The following is a 21,573-nucleotide window of genomic DNA, read 5'->3' as shown; positions in this document are numbered from 1 at the left end:
TTCTGCAGTGCTCCCATCGGCAGCTGCTCCGAAAGGGTGCGATATGGCACGCACACCACCTGCGGATTTCCCGCGCGCGGGCAAATGTTCACACGTCACGCCACCTCCAACGGCGTCTGTGTTCGTGGCGCTTGACGCATTGTGGGCTGCTGTGTGTGTTAACAGCGTGTGGCGGGCGAAGTGTTACATTCTTCGCCGTTACGGCTGGTGATGGGCAAGTCGGTACCAAGCGGACCAAGCGAAACTGCTTGAATATTTGAAAAAGAGTTGTAACGAACTCTTGTTTTACATAGATGTTAGGTTTGGGATGTGAGCTTAAACTAGCGAACGCCCGCAAATCGTAAATTTCGAGCAAATCGTCCTAAAAACCGTCCTACGTGAAACAAACATCGAGCAGTCTTGAATGGTGAGTAGGATGAAGAAGAACGACTGCTCGAAAACGTGCTGCATTTATTTCATCCCCTTACAAAAAAGTAATACGTTTGTTCGCGCGTAGGACATTTTTAAAACGATATTTCGAGCTGCCTAGCGGGCGAACGTACAGTTTTGACATTTCATATGCTTGAGATATATACGCTAGAATGTATCTGGTACCAAACCAGGTGTCGATCTAATTTCGAGATGTGGCAGAATCACCCATTCTAATATGTGGCGCTAGGCTTTAACTCTTTGTAAGGGCAGATGTACATGGCCTATCAAGGCGTGGTTTGAATCCCATCCGAAGGCATGGCCAACGACGGTCATTACGCCAAGAAAGGTATAAGGGTAAATGAGGCCCCGGCCTAGATACTCCTATTCCTGTTGGTTCACATTTGCGCCTGAAGCTATGCAAAACACAACGCATGCATTCTTTTCGAATATTTGAATGCTAACAGGTCGCTTAAAAGTACGTAACGGTTTAAGCTAAACCGTTAACGTGTTTAAGTTTATGTTGAATGCAGGGTAATATACTTTTACATATTAATTACCCTTGTAAATTATACTACACAGGACGGACAGTAAGAACCAATGAGTTTAGTTTCATGAGTATTAAAAAAAAAAATTTGAAACGGCGGCGCGCTAACTGTACCGAACAAGGGAGTTTGTTATATTTTTATGAAATACCGCACCCCTAGGTTGATTGCGAGGATACACCACGCCAGAGGTCGTTGGGATATTTTGTCGCTTTGTTTGTGGTTCATCAGGAAGCCAATGTTCTACTTGGAACACAAGCAACGGTTTTTGTCTACGATAAAAGTAGGCGATAGCTAACTTACCCGTTTCGTTACTGTAGCATTCAAATGGCATTTAACACACATTTTCACAATTTTCCGTAATTCTTTTATTAAGTTTTCATGTGGGTGGTGTCGATCGGGGGCAGCACCATGTGTAGCCGCTGTTTCCGCCGGAACAACCCTACCTTTACGATAGATACATTTTGTTTGAGTTCGATTATTAGCGAATTGACCGTCGTCGTTCGGCGGACGGCGTTTATTGTTATTGAATGTGGAGGGAGCGACAAACAAAAAAGAAAAACACACACATTTGTTTTACACCAATGGATCGCTACCATGCATTCAGCCAGGAAGTTCGGTTGCAAACTGCGAGTGCCAAGGGGAATCATGGCGAACAGCAGGAATTCTTTGGGTTAGCGTTAGTGGTTGGTGTTGTAGGGCAGATCCGGCCGTTTTATAACGGATAGAATATGGCTGGCGTACGGCCGTCTTAAGATTGATAAAAGAAAAAAGATTCGGAACTAACAGGTGCAGAGGCGCTTAGGCACCCGCCTCGATGTCGTTCTTCTCGAACTCGTCGTCCTTGGTAATCTCGGCACAGCGCGCCGTCAGATCGTCCTCGTCGAGCTGCAGACACTTGCCCCACTCCTGCAGCGAGATGCGATGGTCCCGGTTCGGATCGCAGCTCTCCAGGAACGGCGCGATGCAGTGCTCGAGGGCGACGAGCGGCGCCCGGATGGGGAAGAGCTCGTGGCGGGAGACGGTGTTGTCGTGCGGGTGGCCGTCCAGGTCGCACCACTTCCAGATGGCCGCGTTCGTCCAGCGCTTGGTCATGTTGGTCTCCGCCTCGTGCTCCAGCTCCATGTACGGCTCGGGCAGCTCGTTGCGCGACGCCAGGTCCCGCATCACGTTGAACAGCCAGTCACGCATGCGCCGCGGGAAGTCGGCCAGGTCGTTGTCGGAGCACTCCGGCATGTCGCGGCACGTGCCGTAGTAGTCGATGTGCACGTGGCGTACCTGTTCGCCCCGGCACGCCGGATCGTTGGTGTTGCACAGGCAGCGCTGCCGATGCACCTCGCAGGCAGAGTCCCACGTTTCGTTCTGGTTCGTGCACACCCGGCGGCGTGGATCACTCTCGTACGGACACTCCGGGATGCAGATGCACTCGGCGTGCTGGGTCGCGGTGTTGGCCGAGCAGACGCGTCCCGCGCCGCACCGTACGCCCTTGCAGGGGTCCATCAGACGTGGCGGGCGCCGCTGGCCGTCTGGTCCGACCGCGCTCTCGGCGTCGTAGGTTTCCTGGTCCTCCTCCACTGGGTAACCACCGTAGCTAGCCTGCGCTTGGTGCTCCGCCACGATCCGGCTCGCCAGCTCCTTCGCCATACGGTCCTCGCGTTCGTAGTCTTGGCTCACGTGCTTGGCCTCGATGTTCCGCAGCATTGCCTCGTCGTCGTCGTCGAACTCGAGATCGTCCAGCTCCATCTCGTCGGCCTGGACGAACCGGGCCGGCGTCGCCAGCAGCGCCACAAGTGCAACGCACGCCACTGTGAGCTTTAGCGTCATCTTTGAGGCCATCCTAGCACCCCTTGCCGAAAATTCCGCACTCCTGTCCTCTGGTTAGCAGAACCTTCTTTTTAGGATGTATAACGGATCGATAAAGAGACAAAGAAACAGAGAAAGCAAAACTAAAGAAACCCATAGGTATATATTTTGGTAGGTTCAGTAACCACTCTTCAGTAACCACATCAGTAGTACCAGTTCCGAGATATCGCCTTCGCTCAAGTCTTGTTCGAGTGCGACGAACAACACTCTATGTATATACTCCGCCAGGCTGCGCATGTCCTATTCCTTTTTTCCCAAGAGAAATGGATGCGTATGCGGATACTAAGCTAAAAGGATGGCTAAGACGAAACAGCCAACTATGTCGATTAGAACTAAATAACAAGCAAGAACAAGTGATAGAGTCAATTTGACAATCAAACGGATATCTGAAGCTTTTCCAGAACAAAAGGTATACCCAATCCACCTTTACTTTCAGATGCGATTGGAGTTTGCCAGCAGCGACGGCGTAGGCTGGAGGTTAGTTCACTGGAGTTCTGGCAGGCAGGTCTGGGGGCAACGGTAGAAAGGGCTCGATACCACGCAAGTTCCAACACAGTTTCCAAATCTTTTACAACATATTTGTATCGGTGAACTCGCCTTGCCAAAGGATCGGACCAATGAATCTCGAATGGCAGGGTGACTGGTACTGGGATATGGTTCTGTACAAAGGAATGCTGAGTAAATTCATACCAGAAGTACCCATATTGTTTAAGAACTCTCCATGCTGTCAACTGATGCCAGAGAGTCCAACATTCTAGACACAACAGATACAGCGTACCTTTTTTAATTTGAAGGAAAACATAAAGCGCTGCCGACAAGCGGGGATCCCAGATTTTGCAGCGACCGTAGTAAAAGCTGACCTCTGGGTGATATTGGAGTCGTGTGGCACAGACGGCAACCTTAATTGTGCCAGCCCTAGCTACCGTGCAGCGATTACATTTTTGCATCCGTATGTGCGCACCATTTAAAGCGAGTACCGCACAGCCGAGATATGCTAACTGACGAGTTTCAATTTCAATTAAAATCTGTTAAGATCGTAAACGATGTGCCACCTCTCGACGTAGTGCGGATGCGTGGAGATGAGTTCCGACAGACAGCTGACACTATGAGGCGTCAGCAAATAAGCCGACGTTGCACACAGAAGTGCAACGACTGGTTGGTTGGCAGCGATTCGCATCGCAAGCAGTCATAGCATCGTGAATCTGATCTCATGGCGGCAACTCTGGACATTATGTGTGCTAGAGGTTACTGTGTATGCTTGCGAACATTTGACCGGTGCAGTACTTTCGTTCGGATCGTTTTTGGTATGTGGACTGCTTTTCCAACGGTCTTTTCTGAACCGACTCAGCCGGAATGATGGCGAAATGTTCGATTGAAAATGGGTCATGCGTTTAGTTGTTTGTGCTGGCGAATCGCATGCACCGCTTATGCAGTGGCGGATTGCTGCCTTGCGCAGATGTTTTCTTCCGGCCAGCGATCGTACGTTTCGAACACTTGTTTTTACGACCCAGAGACCATATGCAAAATCCGTTACGGTTTGAGATACAGCAGAGTAGGCAGGCGAGAGAGAAAGGAAGTATGGAAACAACCAAGCGGAAACCGACTCGAGCTGATGTCATCTCGTCATCTGCGCCGCACATGTATGGTGTAGGCGGGATGGATTTTTTTTTTGTTACTTAGTTGGACCAACTAGAATTCGCTTGACCCGCAGAAGATTACGTTGCAAGGTTCGCATAATGATATTTAGAACAATCTTTATCCGATGGTTGTAAGACTCCGGTGATTCCGAGTAAAGTATCGATTTAAAACTCTGGTGAGACATCAAGAGCTTCATGGACTCCGAGTAAAGAACTCGTCTTGCCAACTAATGCCGGAATGCGCTTCCTCTATACTCATACTATGAGGTGTACTTGGAAAATTGTAAGGGTTCAATTTATCTCAAACCACAAGGAACGCAACCGTTGGCGTGTTTTTTAAACATAACAAAACTTCCCTTACGAGGAATATCTTCCGACCAAAAACATAACTCAGAGCTCACCGAAAAGTTGTAGAAGGTGACGAAAGAATGCGGGAAGATGGATTGGTTTGAGTCCGCTGTTACTTCCAAATCTACCATCGTTAACCCGTCTTTTCCGACAACTTCCCGTATGGTGCAATCACGATGCAATCGCACTTTTTTCCCGAATCGAGTGTTTGCCGCTGGAGTCGTTGCTTCTTGCGACTATTTATAAACGCAGGCGTGTAGGCAGCTGTAAACAATCTGCCCTTGGATCGCAGTGGGAGACGGACGGGCGGTTTAGGGATGCTACTGGTGTTGTGTCTTGTAACGGATATGGTGTTGATGATGGTTGGTTGCTTGGCGGTCGAAAATACCCATAGTCATACGTCCTGCAGAGGCGGTTGGCTTCAATTCGAGAAAATGGTATGGACAAGAGATGTTCTCGAACCAAAAACTGCACACGCTGTCGGTCTCCACGGATCGGATTGGCTTCCGGAAGTGAGGTAACATGCGGCGCACTACACAATGTAGCGGTCTGTGTTGCCCCTCGGGATGAGGAGGTTATCAGTTGATCGTCGACTCGGCTCAGGCAACACATTGAATGGTAACACGATGGAAGTGGAGCGCTTTTTTACTCTCTTCCGTCGGTTTTCAAGGCTTCCCTGTGCCCGGTTTGAGCTAAGACGGGCACCATTCGTCTTTGGATTCCTTTCCTTCCCCTCCCCTCCCCCCAACGCACTCTAACTCACGCAGAACCGAACAGTGTGTGCGATAAGAGAAGCGCTGCGGTGGCTGTGACTTCCTTTCTGGTTGCGTGGTTTGATAAGAAGAAACTGGCGACGATCGTCGCTGCAAAATGTGTCGCCATCGCTTTTGAGACGGATTCGGGTCAGCTGCGCACCATTTCGCACCGGACACGATTTAAGGATTGCTCCACGAGGAGTGCTTCTGGTGCGATTTGCAAACTACACCGACCAGGGACAACCACAGCCTGGACTAATGCGCCATAGACAGGTTGAGTTCTCGGTACTTACTTTCTTCGTGGCTTTAGTTGATACTGCACCGTCTTGGATAACTATCAATTGTTGGACCAACCCTTGCAGTCCTCACTGACACTGTTCCAGGAGTACTCCCGGGGAGCTAACCACTCTCTAGTGCACGGTTGAAAGATACGTCCGATCCGCACGATCGCTACAGTCAGACTAGCCGACTAAGATCGCCTTAGCCGGGTGCACGGCTGGATCGTACATGCAGATGAGCAGGATGTCCGTCACGCAGAGAGTGAGAGCGAACGAGAGAACCTTGCGAGCATATATGCATGTAACCGTTCAGGCTTAAAGAGCGCGCGATTCCTGGAATCAGCGCGATCTTATCCCTCGCTTATGACCATGGTGCGACTTCCAAACCGGGCTTAGCTGCGCGCTTCCGGAGAGGAAGCAGATTTGGGACGCGATCCTAGCTGGCTGGGAAAGTAATTAACGGCATGTTTTAGCTGCTGATGTACTTACTAAACCTAGCTTGCGCGATAAAATGTGGTGAAGTAATTATGGAGTGTGTGCGTGGCGGGTAGCAGACATGCGCGAAAGCTATTAATTCATTTAAATTGTTATTGTTGAGACATGCATCTAGCATGATTTCCACTCGCCGACCAGTTTTGTTTCAATATGTTTTGTTCACCTAAACACACAGCCAACTGTAGCTCTTATTATATCGAAACCGTTTGAGGTCGATAAGCGAAAAATCTTAATTCTTGGTAACTTCTTATGTTTATAGTTTTGCCTGTACAACGCTTTTCCATTCGTGGGCTCCGTAATGGGAAAACTATGGCTGGTTTACCAACTTTTTGTACAGAAAACAATGAAAGGGACTATTGCTTCCAAAAGTAAGGGGGGCAACTTATGTTTTCGTGTGGAATTCCTTATCCTTTCCAGTTCTAACGAGGCACAAAAAGGGTTGAAACAATTTTAAGGATTGTACAATTTCTTCATTCCATAGTATAAGACCTCATTGGAACTAAGCTAGGTTTTACAATTTCTAAATGAACTAAATATGGCTGTTAATGAATGACGATGAAAATGGTAATGAGATAAATGACTGAAAGCAATCTCCAAACAGAATAATGTCAAACAACACTTATTAGCGATGCGTTCCAAAAGAATTCAAATGATTCTATACACGAGAAAATACGAAAATTATAATAAAGTATGTACTATCTGGTAAGCAAGTGGTTCGATAGATTTGTTTTAGCACACAGGATCACGGTAGTATTGTCATTAAGCTGCCCGGTTTCGATTCTGAAACAAGGTTCCGTCAATGAAGTAGAACATAGCCTCAGTTGCTCTTATCATGAACATGTAACAATATGTTCGTTTGTCGTGGCCCTTTCTGAAGCAATCGTTTCCACCTTTTTATCTCACGAGTTAGTCGACGTAAGGAAGCGCATTGGGTTTCGCTAAGAATAACAAGCTCGTCGATCGAAACACACAACTACCGTACGGTTTGGATTTCTTTACACCGATTTTATTGACACATAGCTGCTTCGTTATACATTACATTACATTGTTTTCTCCTTTGTTGACCATATTGCGAGTTTTAGTTGCCATTTGTTACACCGAGACTTGATCGCTCATGTCAACATAAAACGGTTTCCTTAAGCCTAGCCATTATTTTAAAATAAACCCACTACAGAGTCTGTACCGTTCGCCCATGTTCCTCCCCTTTTTCTTGTTTCAGGCGTCCTTGTGACAGGTGAAGCGATCGAGGATTTCGTTTCCAATCAGTCCCAGAGTTAATATACTTTCGTTACAAAAGATCTAGATAAAGTGTTGCTTTTCAAAACGGCCCAAAGGAAATCAGATTTAGTTTTCCATTCCTTCTAATACCACGAAGATAAGGGTACGTACGATGTGATAAAGCCTATTCGAACCTGCCAATCTGCGACGATTGCTGGCTATGCAGTTCGTTAGCGACGGAAAATCAATCTAATCAAACAAAACCTTTTGCTATCGCTTCTGCCAGTACTACTTAGTTAATTTACATTGAAGAAAGTATAAAAAATAATCCTTTTTGTATAAAATTACCTATGGAAAAGCTCTTCCATGCTTTAAAGAAGCCGAGTAGTTAAAAAGTGAGTGTTTTAAGTCCTACCAACCATTAAGGGAGTTAGTTTGTTCGTTTACATGCTTGTTTGTGTTTTAGCTATCACGTCGTGCGATATGTGTACCGAAGGTGCTGTACCAAAGCTGAATTTACGTTCTGCGAAACGTAATGTCCGCAGCACGCCCGGCTAAGGCGATGGAAATATTAGACATAGATAGAGATATAGAGAGATAGAGAGAGAGAGAGAGAGAGAGAGAGAGAGTAACAGCCACCCATCAGTGAATGGCGTCTAATCATACATATTTAAACGACCCACAGCGCGGCCAACGTGTTGTACCGGCAGAGGAAGAAGAGCGCCAGCGAACCGAGTACGATTCATATATTGGTCGACTCGATCGCCGCATTGTCGAGCGGGCCCATGCTGTCGCCGTAGTCCAGCTCGTCCTCGCCGGCAAAATCGTCCAGATCGTGCTCCTTGTTTTCGGGGCAGTCGCGGCACCGTGACTCGTTGATGCCATAGTTAAGGCAGTTCTGGCCGATGCACTCGCAGCAACCATCGTGGAACCAGCTGGAATCGGCGAGAATCGACCGTTAGTAATACGCCTCGCTTGATGGTGAGGGTGGAGGGTTTAGGGGTAGGGGCTCTTACCGATAGCTGCTGGCCCCCATCGTTCGACAGCTCTCCTTGCACTTGTTCCAGGACATGCACTGTGCCTGGTACGCAACGGTGCAGTTCACCGTGACCTTGTTGGGATCGTCGTACTTCTGCTTTAGATCCATATCAGTTGAGTCTGCGGGGAAATAGATGACGAGCATTAGAAGGTGGTATAGGAGGTGGAAACATATGCGCCCTCAAGCTGCGGTCACAACACTTACGGACAATATACTTCGTACCGCCGTCTGCCTTGGGCCCGTACAGGGCCGCATCGATGTCGATCGGAAACGAGATCACCTTCCAGCGACCCTGCGCGTCCTGCTCGGACGTGATCACGTCGTACAGGTTCGGGAAGCCCTCCAGGTCCTCGATGTGCGACTGCTTCGACAACTCGTTGGAGGTCTCGTTCGGCTTCGGGCACATCTCCAGGCAGCTGCAGCACTCGGTGTAAAGATAACTGAGACATTCTGCGCACTCCTTGCAGCAAGTGCAACTCTTCATGTCGCACTTGCAGCTCTGCGTCAGCATGCACTTGGAGACGATGCTGGCGCACACCATCTCGTTGCAGCCAGTCGCAAGTTGGGCGCAGGCGAGCAGTGTCCCGATGGTGCCGAGCAGGAAGGTGAACGTTTTGCTGACCGTTCGCGTGCGTTTGGTGTGCTCCATGCTGTCTACTCTGGGTGCCCCGTTGGAGGATTCTGGAAAGTGGACGCAAACGACAATGCCATAAGTACCCATTGTTGTGCTTGTCCGACAGGGAGTGCAGTTTCTAAAACCAATAACATGAGATACGGCGACGAGTTCGGCTTGCTGTTCGGTGCACTGAAATGTCCTTGTTTTCCTCGTTGATTTCCCCTTTGATCGGGCGGCCCATCAAAGTTGGCCCTGCCTCAAGCCACCTCACCACGCCGACCTGGATAGTTTACACTGCTGTTTCTCCGGCTCAATTTACGACTTGTTTGCCCACGCGCTGGACGGTCGGGAATTTAATTGTGCCTTGCGTTCGCCACTTCCCGGCAATGAATAGTTTTCCCTTCTGTTGTCGGTCGGTTTCTTGTTTACCCCTTGCGTTCAATAATAATTTCGCCGACGATGTTATCATCTCGGCATTCGCACAGCAAATCGGGCGGTACTACAGAAATAGCAACATCCCCGATAGAATTGCTCGTAAAACCCGTTGTTTAGTCAAACAACATTCCCCCGGGCAGGGCAGGTGCGGGTCGCGCTCGGTACTGGCGGCCCGGAAAGCCTTTAATGAATATGTAAACAAAATGCTCTCAACACGCTCGTCACTCACCACTCGTGCTGGCGATCGCGATCTTCCAGTGCCCGCGTGAGTGATTTGGGCGCAATCGTCAAAACCACACAAACACACCCGAACGCAGAATTGTGCGAATACCTGCCTTTGCTGGACAGCGTTTAACACGCCGAGTTTCGGGGATGGAACAAGATTTCGTGGCAATTTCCTGCCCCCGCCTTAACTAATCCTTTCCTTGCCAGCGCACGTGCGTACGCAACAATCTCATCACGATGCGTAGCTGCGTTTGATCGTTGCTTGACACTGGACAGGTTGTTGATCGGTGGTTGAGGACGGTGGATTATGTCCTGGAATGCACGAGGCACGCGATCAGACAACCTTGAGCACCGGGAGGCTGCTGCTGCTCGAAGACGGAACGGACCACCAGCCCTGGGTCACCAGTTTCACTCCTTTCCGACGGATGCTATTTCTTACCGAATCGAACAAAACTCGCTCGGCCTAGGTATCAATTACTTTCGCCCGTAGTTGAAACACGTCAAAAAAGCATCCGAGATGGGCGAGTGTGCGTGACTGGTGGCCTACGAGGGATCTGGTTTATATCTGAGAGCCAGAATTGTTTCGGTACGAGAGCACCCTGCCGTGCTGCCGCTGGCACATTCTGCTTCCCTTTCCCTACTGCTGCTTCAGATATTATAAACGGGCCATAGGAAGTGGCGATCGTGCTCTGTTACCTTTACCCCTCGATTACCTGCTAGCGCTTTTGCCCGCTCGTTCGATGAATCTTCGCCTCTGCCCCTGAAAGTGGGTATGAGAAAAACAACAAACACAAGATCCAATAACACTGCTGTTTGTACTCCACACACGTAAGCCCACTGAGATCACCACCGCTCTCTAACCTAAGCTCATCGATCGTTCCAGCGACTTTGGTAGATCGAGGTGCACTGATCGTCGGTACAGGGAGCGCTAACCGCTTTCAATCACACGGACAACGAGACGGGCAAACAACGACGCAGCAGCCGCGTAGCTGATCTCAGATGCGCATGCTGCTGCTTCACTCACACTCTTGCCCTGCCGTATATATCCCGCCTGCGAACAGCATGTCGATCATGATCGCGCATCTGTAGTATCTCACGATGGGAAAGCAGAAAGAGAAGAAGAAGAAACAAGGTACTTCCAGGAACCGAGATCACGTTAGACGCATTCTTCGGGTGGTCTCCAGGTGCGCCCGAAGGCGCCCGCAAAAGAATTTGAGGAATTGACGCTGCACGCCAAGAGCTTCAACCCAATGAGCTGAAAAGAACGATGCCTTCCAATAGGCGTCTCTTGGCGCCGTCTCTAAGCTGATACCAGGAAAAGTCAAATTTGAATTTTCATAATCAACTTCGTTATATAGCTGTATCGTATATTGTAAAACATGAATATAAATGTTTGTGATCCCATCGCGCAAAATGCACTGAACCACTGTACTTGCAATAAAGCGATAATGGCCTGCAAGTCGTATGTCAGAACGAGATCTATCCGCACCGACACGCCATTACGTTGACCGATGCTTACAAGTCGTTGTTGGCTATCAAATCTATCTGAGCGAAAACGTTAAAGTGGTGTTCACGAATGTCAAACGAACGGCATTCCCTGTAAGTTAGATGCAAGCAAGGTGTATAAATATAGAAGGTGACTTTATGTCGCTTTGGAAGGGGTGCCATATTTGAGAAGTGCTATGTCAAAAGCCTAATCCTTTTCCGATACCCCCCCTCAAAATCCATATGAATACCCCAGAAGTGTTATGTCAAGTCATGAAATGTCATTTTACACTGGACGACTTCACCTTCTAATTTATACACCTTGAGATGCAAGTATATTTCGAATACAAAACGTACTTCAGTTTCATCGAGCTTTTGGCTCATTTTTTTTCTTTTTTTTTTATTAGACACTCTTCTGAATTGTTTGTAACTCTCCTAATGTAAAATTTGATTCTTCATATACTTACTATATGCGTAACAAGGAAATCCCGTTACATGAAGACAAGTTCAAACAGAATAAAATATTCGGCTGCACGGCAGCTGATGCAGGACTCAACTCAGGACTGCACTCCGGTTGGTTCCATCCTGACGCAGCAGGTCATCAAAAGGGTCGCTCGAGTTACTGCCATACGCTCGTCCCAATCAACAGTTGCAAGGATGTCGACCAGCTGAACGAGATAGGAAAGTATCACCATGTTTTCACATAGAAAATTATAAATTTTATGCTGATTATAAATCCGATAAAAACACCTTTATTGCAGGAGTTTTCAAAATTATTTATTATTTACGATTGAGTGGAGTAGGTAACGGTTATCTCAAAGTTGCTTTGATTTTCATTTTGACAGATGCTTGACGGTGCGTGAACACTACCCCCTACTTTGGTTTGTTGGTGTTGATGACAAGCCACCATCGAGTGTTGTTTTTCGCAGCCAAAGTTATCGACTGCAATGGTGATTCATGGTCTGTTGGATTGTACTTTCCGTTCGATTTTATGCTGCACCATCCAGACACTGAGGCTGTAAGGAAGGTGTACGAGCGTGCTCGCGTGTGAACCATCCAGTATAGGAGGATCGAGGAGTTGTCCGTATCCGCCCCGTTATGGCTTCCATGTTCGACCAATACTCGAGCGCCCTGATAAGGGAAAACTCGACGTCCGATGCCGATGCAAATGCGGGACCGAAAACTTCCGGCTACGTGAGTGTGCGGACGCGCAAGGAGGTGCCTATTTTCACCAAGCAAAAGATGAACCTCAACCTGCCGTCCGGCATCATGCATATGTCGGTACAGAACGACTGGCTGATGATGCTGATGACCAACCTGACCGTGCTGCGCATGAACCTGAAGCAGCCGGACAAGTTCACCGAAGTACCGATCGACAAGACCATCGGTGGTTTGCGACCGTCGAACATCTACGTCGATCCGCTCGGGGCGCACATGTTTCTCACCTTTCTACCCAAATCGCCCGGCTTCACGCCAGAGGTGCTGTATCTGCAGCGCAACAGCTTCAAGCCCAAGTTCGTCACGAAGCTGAAGGACCAGGAGATTACGGCCGTCGGGTTCAATCACGCGAACGACTCGGAGACGAACACCGGCCCTATCCTGTTCGGCACGGCGCACGGCGTCATCTGGGAGGCAGAGGTGGGCCTCGAGAGCGGCGATAAGCTGGTGCAGTACAACGTGCGGCATGCTTTCGACGTTAGCAAGGGCGAGCCGCGGCCCATTACCGGCCTAGAGTTCTATCTCAAGACGGAAGGCAAGAACGTGCACTGCATCGTGCTGGTGCTGACCGTGGACCGGCTGTACAAGTTCCACAATACGATCCGGTCGGCCGGCACGGGAGCCACGACGGTTGCTGCGCAGGAAATCAAAACTAGCGGCTATCTGCAGAAGGTGTTCGCCTCGTACCAAAACATTCCCGAGCAGCTGAAAGACTTCGAAGAGCTGACGGTTTCATCGGGTATGGGCAAGGCGGGCGCGCCCGGTGGTGGTATGGTGGGCCCGAACGCGTCCTGGCCCAAGCTAGTTTTCAACTACGAGGAAGACTTTCCAAAGAGCTTCGGTTGCCTGACGGAGAACGGCATCAACTATCAAGAGATCGATCCCTCCATCAACCGGCCACAGTTCGTCGTGCAGAAAGAGCTCATCACCTATCCGGAGCCCCGCTTTGTGCCGGCTCCCGCTAGCAGCTCGCACAAGGTGGCACCGAAGTCGAGCTGCCCGCTGTCCTTCGTTCTGACCGACTTTCATGCGCTGCTACTCTTTCCCGATCACGTGACCGCCATCTCGCTGCTCGACTATCAGGTCGTGTACGAGGAGTACTTCGTCGAGCAGTACGGCCGGCTGTTGAACATCGTGAAGGACATTCGCTCCAACGTAACGCTGGTTTACAGCAACAAACTCATCTTTCGCTACAAGGTAAGGATTACCCGTGCAGAGACCACATCAAGCATTAAGTGCAACATATTTGCCCAATAAATACCACAATACTTACCACGATACACAAAAAAATCATGCATGATATGACAATAATGTTCATCGGTTTTAATTGTCGTTTTCTTCAAAATAAAGTTACTACCTTCCAGTAACTTTGTCGAAATTTTAAGTACACCTTGGATAGAATAGAAGTTTATCTACACCATGCCGTTTAAATGTTTGTCATAGGTCATATATTTCAACCTTCGACGGAAATAAATCTTACGGTTAAACTTAATGGCTACTGATAGTTTCTTGTATCACTGTACATTTTCAATTTGAATTTTTGTGAAGAATATAAAAAATGTTCTGGGTATATTTTCCTAATATTTTCATCAAAAACTGAATAGATTGTCTTATGTGTTTTGCCAAAACTGTATTCATTTCGTAGATCGTCAACGAGCAGCGGAACGCATGGAGACTGTACGCCGACCGGCAAAAGTTCGAGCTTGCGCTACAGTACTGCAACAAAAACCCGGCCCATCGTGACATCGTGCTGGTAAAGCAAGCGCAGTCCCACTTCTTCGCCGGCGACTTCCTGCAGGCGGCTGCCATCTTCTCCGAGACGCAGCTCAGCTTCGAGGAGGTGTGCCTGAAGTTTTTGCAGAAAAACTGCAACCAGGCGCTGCTGCTGTACCTGCGCAACCGGTTGGCGCAGCTGAAGCCGCACGAGAAAACGCAGATCACCATGCTGACCGTGTGGATCGTACAGCTTTATCTGATCGAGCTGGCGCACCAGCGGCCGGGTGGTGCGGGCGACGAGTCGCGCCGTGAGCTGCAGAAGCAGTTCGAGAGCTTCATGGCAAGTCGGGCGGTGATGGGGTGCGTGCGCAAGTACCGGGCCGCCATCTACGACCTGATGGCGGCGTACGGCGACACGCACAACCTGACCGCGCTTACCACCATCAACCAGGACTACGAGTCAGTAATCAATCAGTACATCAACCAGAGTCGGTACGAGGACGCACTGGCAGTGCTGAGCGCGCAAAACCGGCCAGAGCTCGTCTATCAGTACGCGCCGATCGTGATGGAGATGCTGCCGACCAGCACGGTCGACATGTTGATCGCTCAGGGCCACCGGCTCGACCCGATGCGGCTGATGTCGACGCTGCTGTGCCTCGAGTCGCCTCTGCACGCGCAGCAAACGGTGCGCTATCTGGAGTTCTGTATTCACTCGCGCGGCTGCGCGGAACCCGCGATACACAACTACGTGATCCAGCTGTACGGCACGTACGCACCGGACCAGCTGCTAACCTTCCTCGAGACGCAGGGCCGCGACACCACGATGGTGCACTACGATCCGCACTACGCGCTGCGTATCAGCCTCCGCCACGGCATCCAGCCGGCGAGCGTGTTTCTCCACTGCCTGCTCGAGATGTGGGTACCGGCGGTCCGGCTGGCGCTCACCTTCGAAGACGCGGAGGCGGGGCGCACGTTGGCGCGCCAAACGGCGGCCCAACCGGCCGATCGGAACCTCCGCAAGCGGCTCTGGCTGCTGATCGCCGAGCACGAAATTCGCGGAACCCGCGACGAGGAGGTCCAGCGGGCGCTGCGCATCCTGCAGGAGTGCGACCTGCTGCGCATCGAGGACCTGCTGCCGTACTTCTCCGACTTCCAGAAGATCGACCACTTCAAGGAGGCGATCTGCCGCTCGCTGAAGGAGTACAATGTCAAGATCCAGGAGCAACGGCGCGACATGGAGGAGTCGGCCAAATCGGCGGCGCGCGTACGCCAGGAGCTGGAGACGTTCCGCAACCGGTCGGTGACGATCGGGGCCCAGGAGCAGTGTCTGCTGTGCGCCGTCTATCTGCTGCTCAAACCCTTCTTCATATTTCACTGTGGCCACAAGTTCCATGCCGATTGTCTCGAAGCCGCCGTCGTACCATCGTTACGTAAGTATCGTTTCCCTTCGAGTCACGCAAAAAAAAAACCTCTGCTCAGCGCTTCTCTACTCTCTCTCCTTGCCCGCCCCAGGTCCCGACACGGCGGAGCGGTTAGCGCAGCTGAAGCATACCCTCGCCACGACGCAAACGGCCACGGACCCGAACGGTTCCGGCACGGCCGAGTTCGTCGCCCCTGGCACCGTTTCGCACAAGGAAAAGCTGAAGAGCGAAATCGATGCCATCATCTCCTCCGAGTGTCTCTACTGTGGTGAGCTGATGATCAACGCGCTCGACAAACCGTTCGTCGAAAACTGGCAGCAGGCGAACAGTGAATGGGACTAAGCAAACAGTCGCCGAAAGGGCCACACCACAATCCTTCCCAATTTAGCTAGCAATCATATCTCCTAATTCGTTACTATGTATCAGCTGGAACAGGCGCTAGCAAACTGCAGTGCTGGCCCAAAGTCGAGCACCACATTTGTTTTGCTATGGTCATTTTTTTTCAATGCTACGAAAAAGTATCAAACGTCTTTAATAAAAGAGAATATCCTACACACGTACTCATAACGAAAAAAATGTAGTAATACCTGTACTGGTATATCTCTATTTAAATATTATCTCCTATTAAGGATGTTATCTAGTGGGATGATATATGATAGTGGGAGTATATCATATTAAGCAGTGTTTCAATATGTTATTATATGATAAGTCTTAAAAATTGTTTCAACTATGATTTAAAGACGTCAGGACAGCAAAACAATATTGTGCTTGGCTTTGGGCCACCAATGTACATACTGTAAGGTGTATAATTACTGTTTCAATCTTTAAATCTCTTTCCGCATTGTGACGCTATTGGAACGGTCCGGAGACTACTTTGTCACTCTTCACGGTCGAAGCGTACCGAGTTCCATTTGTTTTTTGTTAGCTTCCCGCTGTATGACTCCTTGTAAGCATGTATAATTCCAGCTTTTTATTAATCGTTTAAATAAAGGCAACCAAATTAAACACTCGTTTCTCGTTGCGTTCACGTTGTTTTTGAACACAATAGAAATTTATCGAAAAGTAAGCATCGCGCACTCTCCCGGGAGAACTTGAAAGATTTTTTCATTTGTTTCTTCCCACAGAGGGCGCCACTGTTTTTTTTGACGAAAATGAAATGTTTCGTTAAGTGAAAATATTTCCGGACGGTACTTTTTTTGTATGGTAAAGCTCTAATTCTTTTCGTAGAAGCGAAAAATTTAAAATATTTGATTTTACAAACAAATTTAATGGTGCACTTTACTAAAACTTTTTGGAAGCACCACCCTGCCTTGCTTTCGTTTACCTTAATCAACCTAGGAATGTGAGAAATACGTGAGATATATGTGAGAAATAAACAAATTTCAAAGCCTTCTTATGCAAAAAAAAAAAGGTTAGCATCTTTCCATTGAACTGAAACATTGGATGCGGCCCGCGACCCCGTTGAAACAATACATGGAAAGTTTTAAACCTTTAGTATCGGCGTGCAATATAAAAATATAAAAATGTGCCATTGCTGCAACTAAATTATCTTAATTGCATTTAGAATATGAAAACGACACAAAACTTCACATTTTAAAATATAAAAGATTGTTGCACTAACAAATATAAAAGAGATAATAAAAAGATAATTTTAAAGTAGAGGAAAATTCTCAGCATAGTTTGGTGATACTGGGCAAGGACAATTTTTTCTTTTTCGAAAATTTTAAAGTTGAAAAGTTATTAAATTATTCGAGGAAAATTATTCTCTTGGAAAATTCGTAAAGGAAATGGTTTCGCATGAAATATGGTTTTGAAAAAATGACTTTTTGTTAGTAAAATTAGCGATAACATTAACGAAATTTGTAGTTTTATCTACTTTTGATTCTACATTTGTTCCCTATTCCTCTACATTTGATTCCATGTTATATTCCATTCGATTCCTTACTACACTTACATTTGATTCCTTATTAATTAAAATATGCGTGGTTTAGTCTTAATTGACATTTAATAAATTTTAAAATATAAAATTGAATGGTGAGTGTGCAACTTGAGATAAAAACCAACAGGTCCAACTTTGTTCACAATATTACACTTGTTTTTTTAAATCTACATTGTTTAACGATTTGATCACTACCCGGCGACTTCCTCATATACTTTTTTGGACTTTTTCAATTGTATTTACACTATTGGTCAATTTAAAAATTCCTAGTGTATCACGTAAAATTTCTCTTGTATCACGTTCAGAATATTGTTATTTTAATATGCTATGTTATTTTAATTTCGATGCGACACTGTATATGAACTATTTAAATTTACAAAAAATCTAGACCGGATATACGGTCGTAGGTATCAAGCGAGGGTAGAGGGTTGGCAGGCCCTGCGCTTGCGTGCACTGGGAGAACACTGGGAGGGGAACTCAGCCAATCAGCATCCGAGCCCGGCGCAGCATCCCAATGAGATCTCGTGAGAGACCGCTCCAATCATGGCTCGCATCCCTGCGCACTGGGCGTGGCATGCTGATGTCTGTGATGAATCTTCAGCAGCCCCCGGCGTGAGGAGAAAGCTTGTTTGCGCCCCAACAACGACGACGTTGCTCAGCATAACCTTCATAAGTAGCCCCAAAACACCCCCCCGCCCGGGGTACCCGCTCTCTGCCGTGGCCTCTGAATGTTCCGAATCGGCTATGCTCCGGACGGTAAGCGGTGTCCGATTTGGGAAGCCGCGTAGGGATGACTACCGCTCATTAGTATTATGGTCCACGTACGCCAACGCCAGGCCCCGTGGTTTAATAGGTTTATTTATTATTTCTCCGGAATCTGGCCAAAGCCGCAGGCCGTCCCGCTCGCCATCACTCTCTATCCGCCCTTCCCTTGCTCGGCTCAGAAATGGGAAGCGAGGGAAGCGAGGGAATGGCCACCGCACGAGGAGTTGGATGCCGTCTATGTTGTCGTCGTCGTCGTCGTCGTCATCGTGCCACCTGTGCCTCCGTCCCCCCGCTGGCTGGGTCGGTGTGTCCCGTAGCACTGATTACCTTTCCCGGGGAAATGGGGACGCCACCTAGACGGGCGTTTTTAAGGGAGAAAATATGTACAGATACGAGCCCCCCCCTGGCAAACCCGGGTCCGGGCCCGGTGGTTCCATCCTCAGGCCCTTTTACGACGACGGAAAAACGACGCAACGACTCCCGAAGCGGACAAGGGGGAGGAGGCTTGGACGTGGACCATTCATCTTTGCCGCTCTTCAGGAGCAATTGGGAGGGGGGGGGGGTGGGGGGTATGGTTGGCCTCCCATGGGGTTGCCGGTCACGCACTCGGGGACGGGCCGAACGGGAGTGAAAACTGATTGATCCGATGATGAATGAGTAATGAGGGAGACGATTATTGTTTGCCTTTTGCTTTATGCTTCAATTTTCTCCCTCGTCCACTGGTGGTGGTGGTGGTGGAGGTGGTAGAGATGGTGGTGGTTGTCGATGGAGACCAAACCAGCAGAGGACACGGCAGTATCGGTCGGTAACGGTAATTAAAACGATACGGCACTATAGTGCTCTCCAAGCGGACATCCAACATCCGACATTGTTGGCTTGGTGTGTTTTACCCTTTTTTCCTTCCCCTCTCTCTCTCTCTCCCCCACCCGCCTCCATCCATTTAAAATACCAAGGAGGTACGTGGAGGGAGGGACGCCTGTAATAAACGAAACCCCAAAATCGAAGCTAAACCAAAGTGGCCAGAATTCCGATTTCGAAAGAGAGAAATCGCGACGGTGCGTGATGCTGAGGTGTTGTAGGTCAACTCCACGCCCCTCCCTTGTTCCTCTTCCTTCACCCAAGCTCGGGTAGTAGTAGTTGGGTGATACGCGAGAAGCTTTTAGAAAGTCGGGCGAGGATTAAGACTAAATCGTCCCGAAAGCGCCGTGTTTGACATCGATCTGTCAGGCAATGTTGGAGTAGACGGTCAAAAACTCTAGTAAGACATGGATCAAGGTTGGCTACACTGGTCTCAGGATACCATCACCGCTTCCGTACAGGAACGACCGCAAACCAATGATTGGCATCTCTTCAGAAAACTAAAATAAACAAAACCTTGGATTATTTAGAAGCATGATATCTGAGATTCCCAACCAAACATGAGAACAGATCTCTCCAGAATAATGTCTTTATCCTAAAAAATGCTAGACTAGTTGTTAGAGCTCATTCTAACTAGTGTTGAGTTAAGTAACAGTTTTTGATGTATCGTACTGTAGTACCAGACATAGTTTATTGTACTTTTGTGGTAGCCAAGTAAACTGTCATACAACGTCACTATTTGTTCAGTAACATCTTTCGATTTGATGAATCTGAGTGATTGTTTGGGTTTTAGAGGTTCATGAATCTTTTAAATCGTGAATCCCAAAGATTAAACAATTAAACGAAAACTGATGAGCAAAAATTGGGTATAGGGACCCCTTGTTTTTTGTTTTGGTCGAATGATCTGCGCCAACGAAAGAATCACGGAGATTTGTGAAAGATCCATGAAAGATTCATGAAGATTCATTAAGGTCCTCACAAAACATACTCATAACACAAAGTCAGTGTGTGTGTTGACACTGCTCCACTGTGCTGTGTGTGTTGGGTAGCACAGTTGCACATGAGCCAACACTGGTTCTAACATGAGCAAAGACTCAAAACTCACTGAGCTGTTCATTGAAGATCCCGTTTTGGCTTATCGCTACTATCGGGCTGTCTGCTCTGAGCCTAATTGAAAGCTGGCGTTAGGAAGGGATTCTCCAACTAGCTTTGAATTACTCTGAGATGCAGTGAAACTCACAAACTATAGCTGGAGCAGTTGAAAAGTGTCTAGGTACTTTTCGGTTTAGCCAATGCGACACCAGGTTGCTATGTAGAAGTGTCCCAAATAAGCGATGTTACGTCTTTATTAAATCCCAAGGTCCAGGATAATCAACCTGATGGCAAAGGTAGTGTTGCAGGCCGGCAGAACGAAAATGAAGTACAGTTTTCCCAGGTTACAGAGTGAGCCAAAGTGGTTCCCCACACAACACATATGTATGTAAATCAACTAAGGGAAATGTAAATCAACTAAGGAATATCAACTTGAAATAATCGTACTTCTATGCAATATGATTGAATCGTAAATGATGCTAAAATAATGCCTATACATACAAAAGTGGAGGCGCTAACCGTACATTGTTCAAAATGTATATGTTTAGTCGTATATTTTCTAAGTCGGCATCATATACGACTTACGATATTCATCAGCCGTACATTGTTCGTATATCTATACGTATGCATAAAGAAAATCGTATTACATTCTTAATCGGCATCATATGCAACAAAGAATATACATTGCTCGTACATTGTCTATGCATAATGCGATTCCGATTCGAAATATACTAATATGAGATTCAATTCATACAACTTTATACGACTTCGTGTTGTGTGGGTCCAGTTTCGTCGGCTAGAGCGAGGTTCTGGATGATAGCAAGATGGTAACGGAAGATGAAGGGATAGAAACCTGCTGAGTAAGACCGTAATCTGAAGCAGGTGAGTGAAGGAAGAGTGATCCGCTTGCTCAAAATACTTAATACTTGCATGCATGGAGATTTTCAAACGATCATGGAGCTGGTTTATGAAGTTCTCCACCTTAGTTTTATTTCGGAAAAAGTTCAGGTTGGGTGAAGGTGCAAGAAGAGCGATATGCTGAAGGTCACAACTGGTCTAGCTAGTAATAAAGGCCGTCAGGATGCCGATCCAGTCTGAAAAAACAAAACCTGACGTAAAGATGACGCGGACCGCGAAGATGAGGATGTAACACGACGCAATCAAACAACCGGCGCCGGGCACGTGCTCGATCTCTCGATCAATTGCCTGTTTCTTTG

General features: G+C 47.9%; 3 protein-coding genes across 6 annotated transcripts; 1 reads left to right on the top strand and 2 right to left on the bottom strand.

Annotated features, from left to right (window-relative positions):
- Window positions 1-1,309: 1,309 nt before the first annotated feature.
- On the bottom strand, window positions 1,310-5,928 carry LOC131269599 (SPARC). Of its 2 annotated transcripts, none has more exons than XM_058272051.1 (2): window positions 5,850-5,928; window positions 1,310-2,841 (listed from the first exon to the last, which is right to left on the bottom strand). In XM_058272051.1, the coding sequence occupies exon 2, from the start codon at window positions 2,787-2,789 to the stop codon at window positions 1,755-1,757; it is 1,035 nt and encodes a 344-aa protein (XP_058128034.1). In that variant the 5' UTR covers window positions 2,790-2,841; window positions 5,850-5,928; the 3' UTR covers window positions 1,310-1,754. The 2 variants fall into 2 exon arrangements, with proteins under 2 accessions (XP_058128034.1, XP_058128035.1); XM_058272052.1 differs by having other exon boundaries at window positions 1,310-2,844; window positions 5,850-5,872.
- Window positions 5,929-8,154: 2,226 nt separating this feature from the next.
- On the bottom strand, window positions 8,155-10,733 carry LOC131269600 (protein twisted gastrulation-like). 3 transcript variants are annotated; one of them, XM_058272053.1, is made up of 4 exons: window positions 10,576-10,733; window positions 8,791-9,267; window positions 8,564-8,705; window positions 8,155-8,482 (listed from the first exon to the last, which is right to left on the bottom strand). In XM_058272053.1, exons 2-4 carry the CDS (start codon window positions 9,233-9,235, stop codon window positions 8,290-8,292), a joined length of 780 nt encoding a protein of 259 aa, XP_058128036.1. In that variant the 5' UTR covers window positions 9,236-9,267; window positions 10,576-10,733; the 3' UTR covers window positions 8,155-8,289. The 3 variants fall into 3 exon arrangements, with proteins under 3 accessions (XP_058128036.1, XP_058128038.1, XP_058128037.1); XM_058272055.1 differs by lacking the exon at window positions 10,576-10,733 and adding an exon at window positions 10,302-10,340; XM_058272054.1 differs by lacking the exon at window positions 10,576-10,733 and adding an exon at window positions 9,867-9,979.
- Window positions 10,734-12,371: 1,638 nt separating this feature from the next.
- Window positions 12,372-16,711, top strand: LOC131268658 (vacuolar protein sorting-associated protein 18 homolog). The gene is made up of 3 exons (XM_058270896.1): window positions 12,372-13,762; window positions 14,211-15,711; window positions 15,794-16,711. The coding sequence occupies exons 1-3, from the start codon at window positions 12,446-12,448 to the stop codon at window positions 16,042-16,044; spliced, it is 3,069 nt and encodes a 1,022-aa protein (XP_058126879.1). The 5' UTR covers window positions 12,372-12,445; the 3' UTR covers window positions 16,045-16,711.
- Window positions 16,712-21,573: the final 4,862 nt, after the last annotated feature.

The sequence above is a fragment of the Anopheles coustani genome, chromosome X (assembly GCF_943734705.1).
Source record: "Anopheles coustani chromosome X, idAnoCousDA_361_x.2, whole genome shotgun sequence".
Classification (NCBI taxonomy): Eukaryota; Metazoa; Arthropoda; class Insecta; order Diptera; family Culicidae; genus Anopheles; species Anopheles coustani.
This window is presented reverse-complemented; position numbering and strand designations above follow the sequence as displayed.

What these genes read in the sequence shown, in the direction of transcription:
- LOC131269599 (XM_058272051.1), bottom strand. Translation starts at nt 2,789, where the DNA reads ATGGCCTCAAAGATGACGCTAAAGCTCACAGTGGCGTGCGTTGCACTT.
- LOC131269600 (XM_058272053.1), bottom strand. Translation starts at nt 9,235, where the DNA reads ATGGAGCACACCAAACGCACGCGAACGGTCAGCAAAACGTTCACCTTC. An exon ending in CGGTACGAAGTATATTGTCC is followed by an intron (nt 8,706 to 8,790) that starts GTAAGTGTTGTG and finishes ATTTCCCCGCAG; the next exon opens with ACTCAACTGATATGGATCTA. An exon ending in ATGGGGGCCAGCAGCTATCG is followed by an intron (nt 8,483 to 8,563) that starts GTAAGAGCCCCT and finishes CGCCGATTCCAG; the next exon opens with CTGGTTCCACGATGGTTGCT.
- LOC131268658 (XM_058270896.1), top strand. Translation starts at nt 12,446, where the DNA reads ATGGCTTCCATGTTCGACCAATACTCGAGCGCCCTGATAAGGGAAAAC. An exon ending in AACTCATCTTTCGCTACAAG is followed by an intron (nt 13,763 to 14,210) that starts GTAAGGATTACC and finishes TTCATTTCGTAG; the next exon opens with ATCGTCAACGAGCAGCGGAA. An exon ending in CGCCGTCGTACCATCGTTAC is followed by an intron (nt 15,712 to 15,793) that starts GTAAGTATCGTT and finishes TGCCCGCCCCAG; the next exon opens with GTCCCGACACGGCGGAGCGG.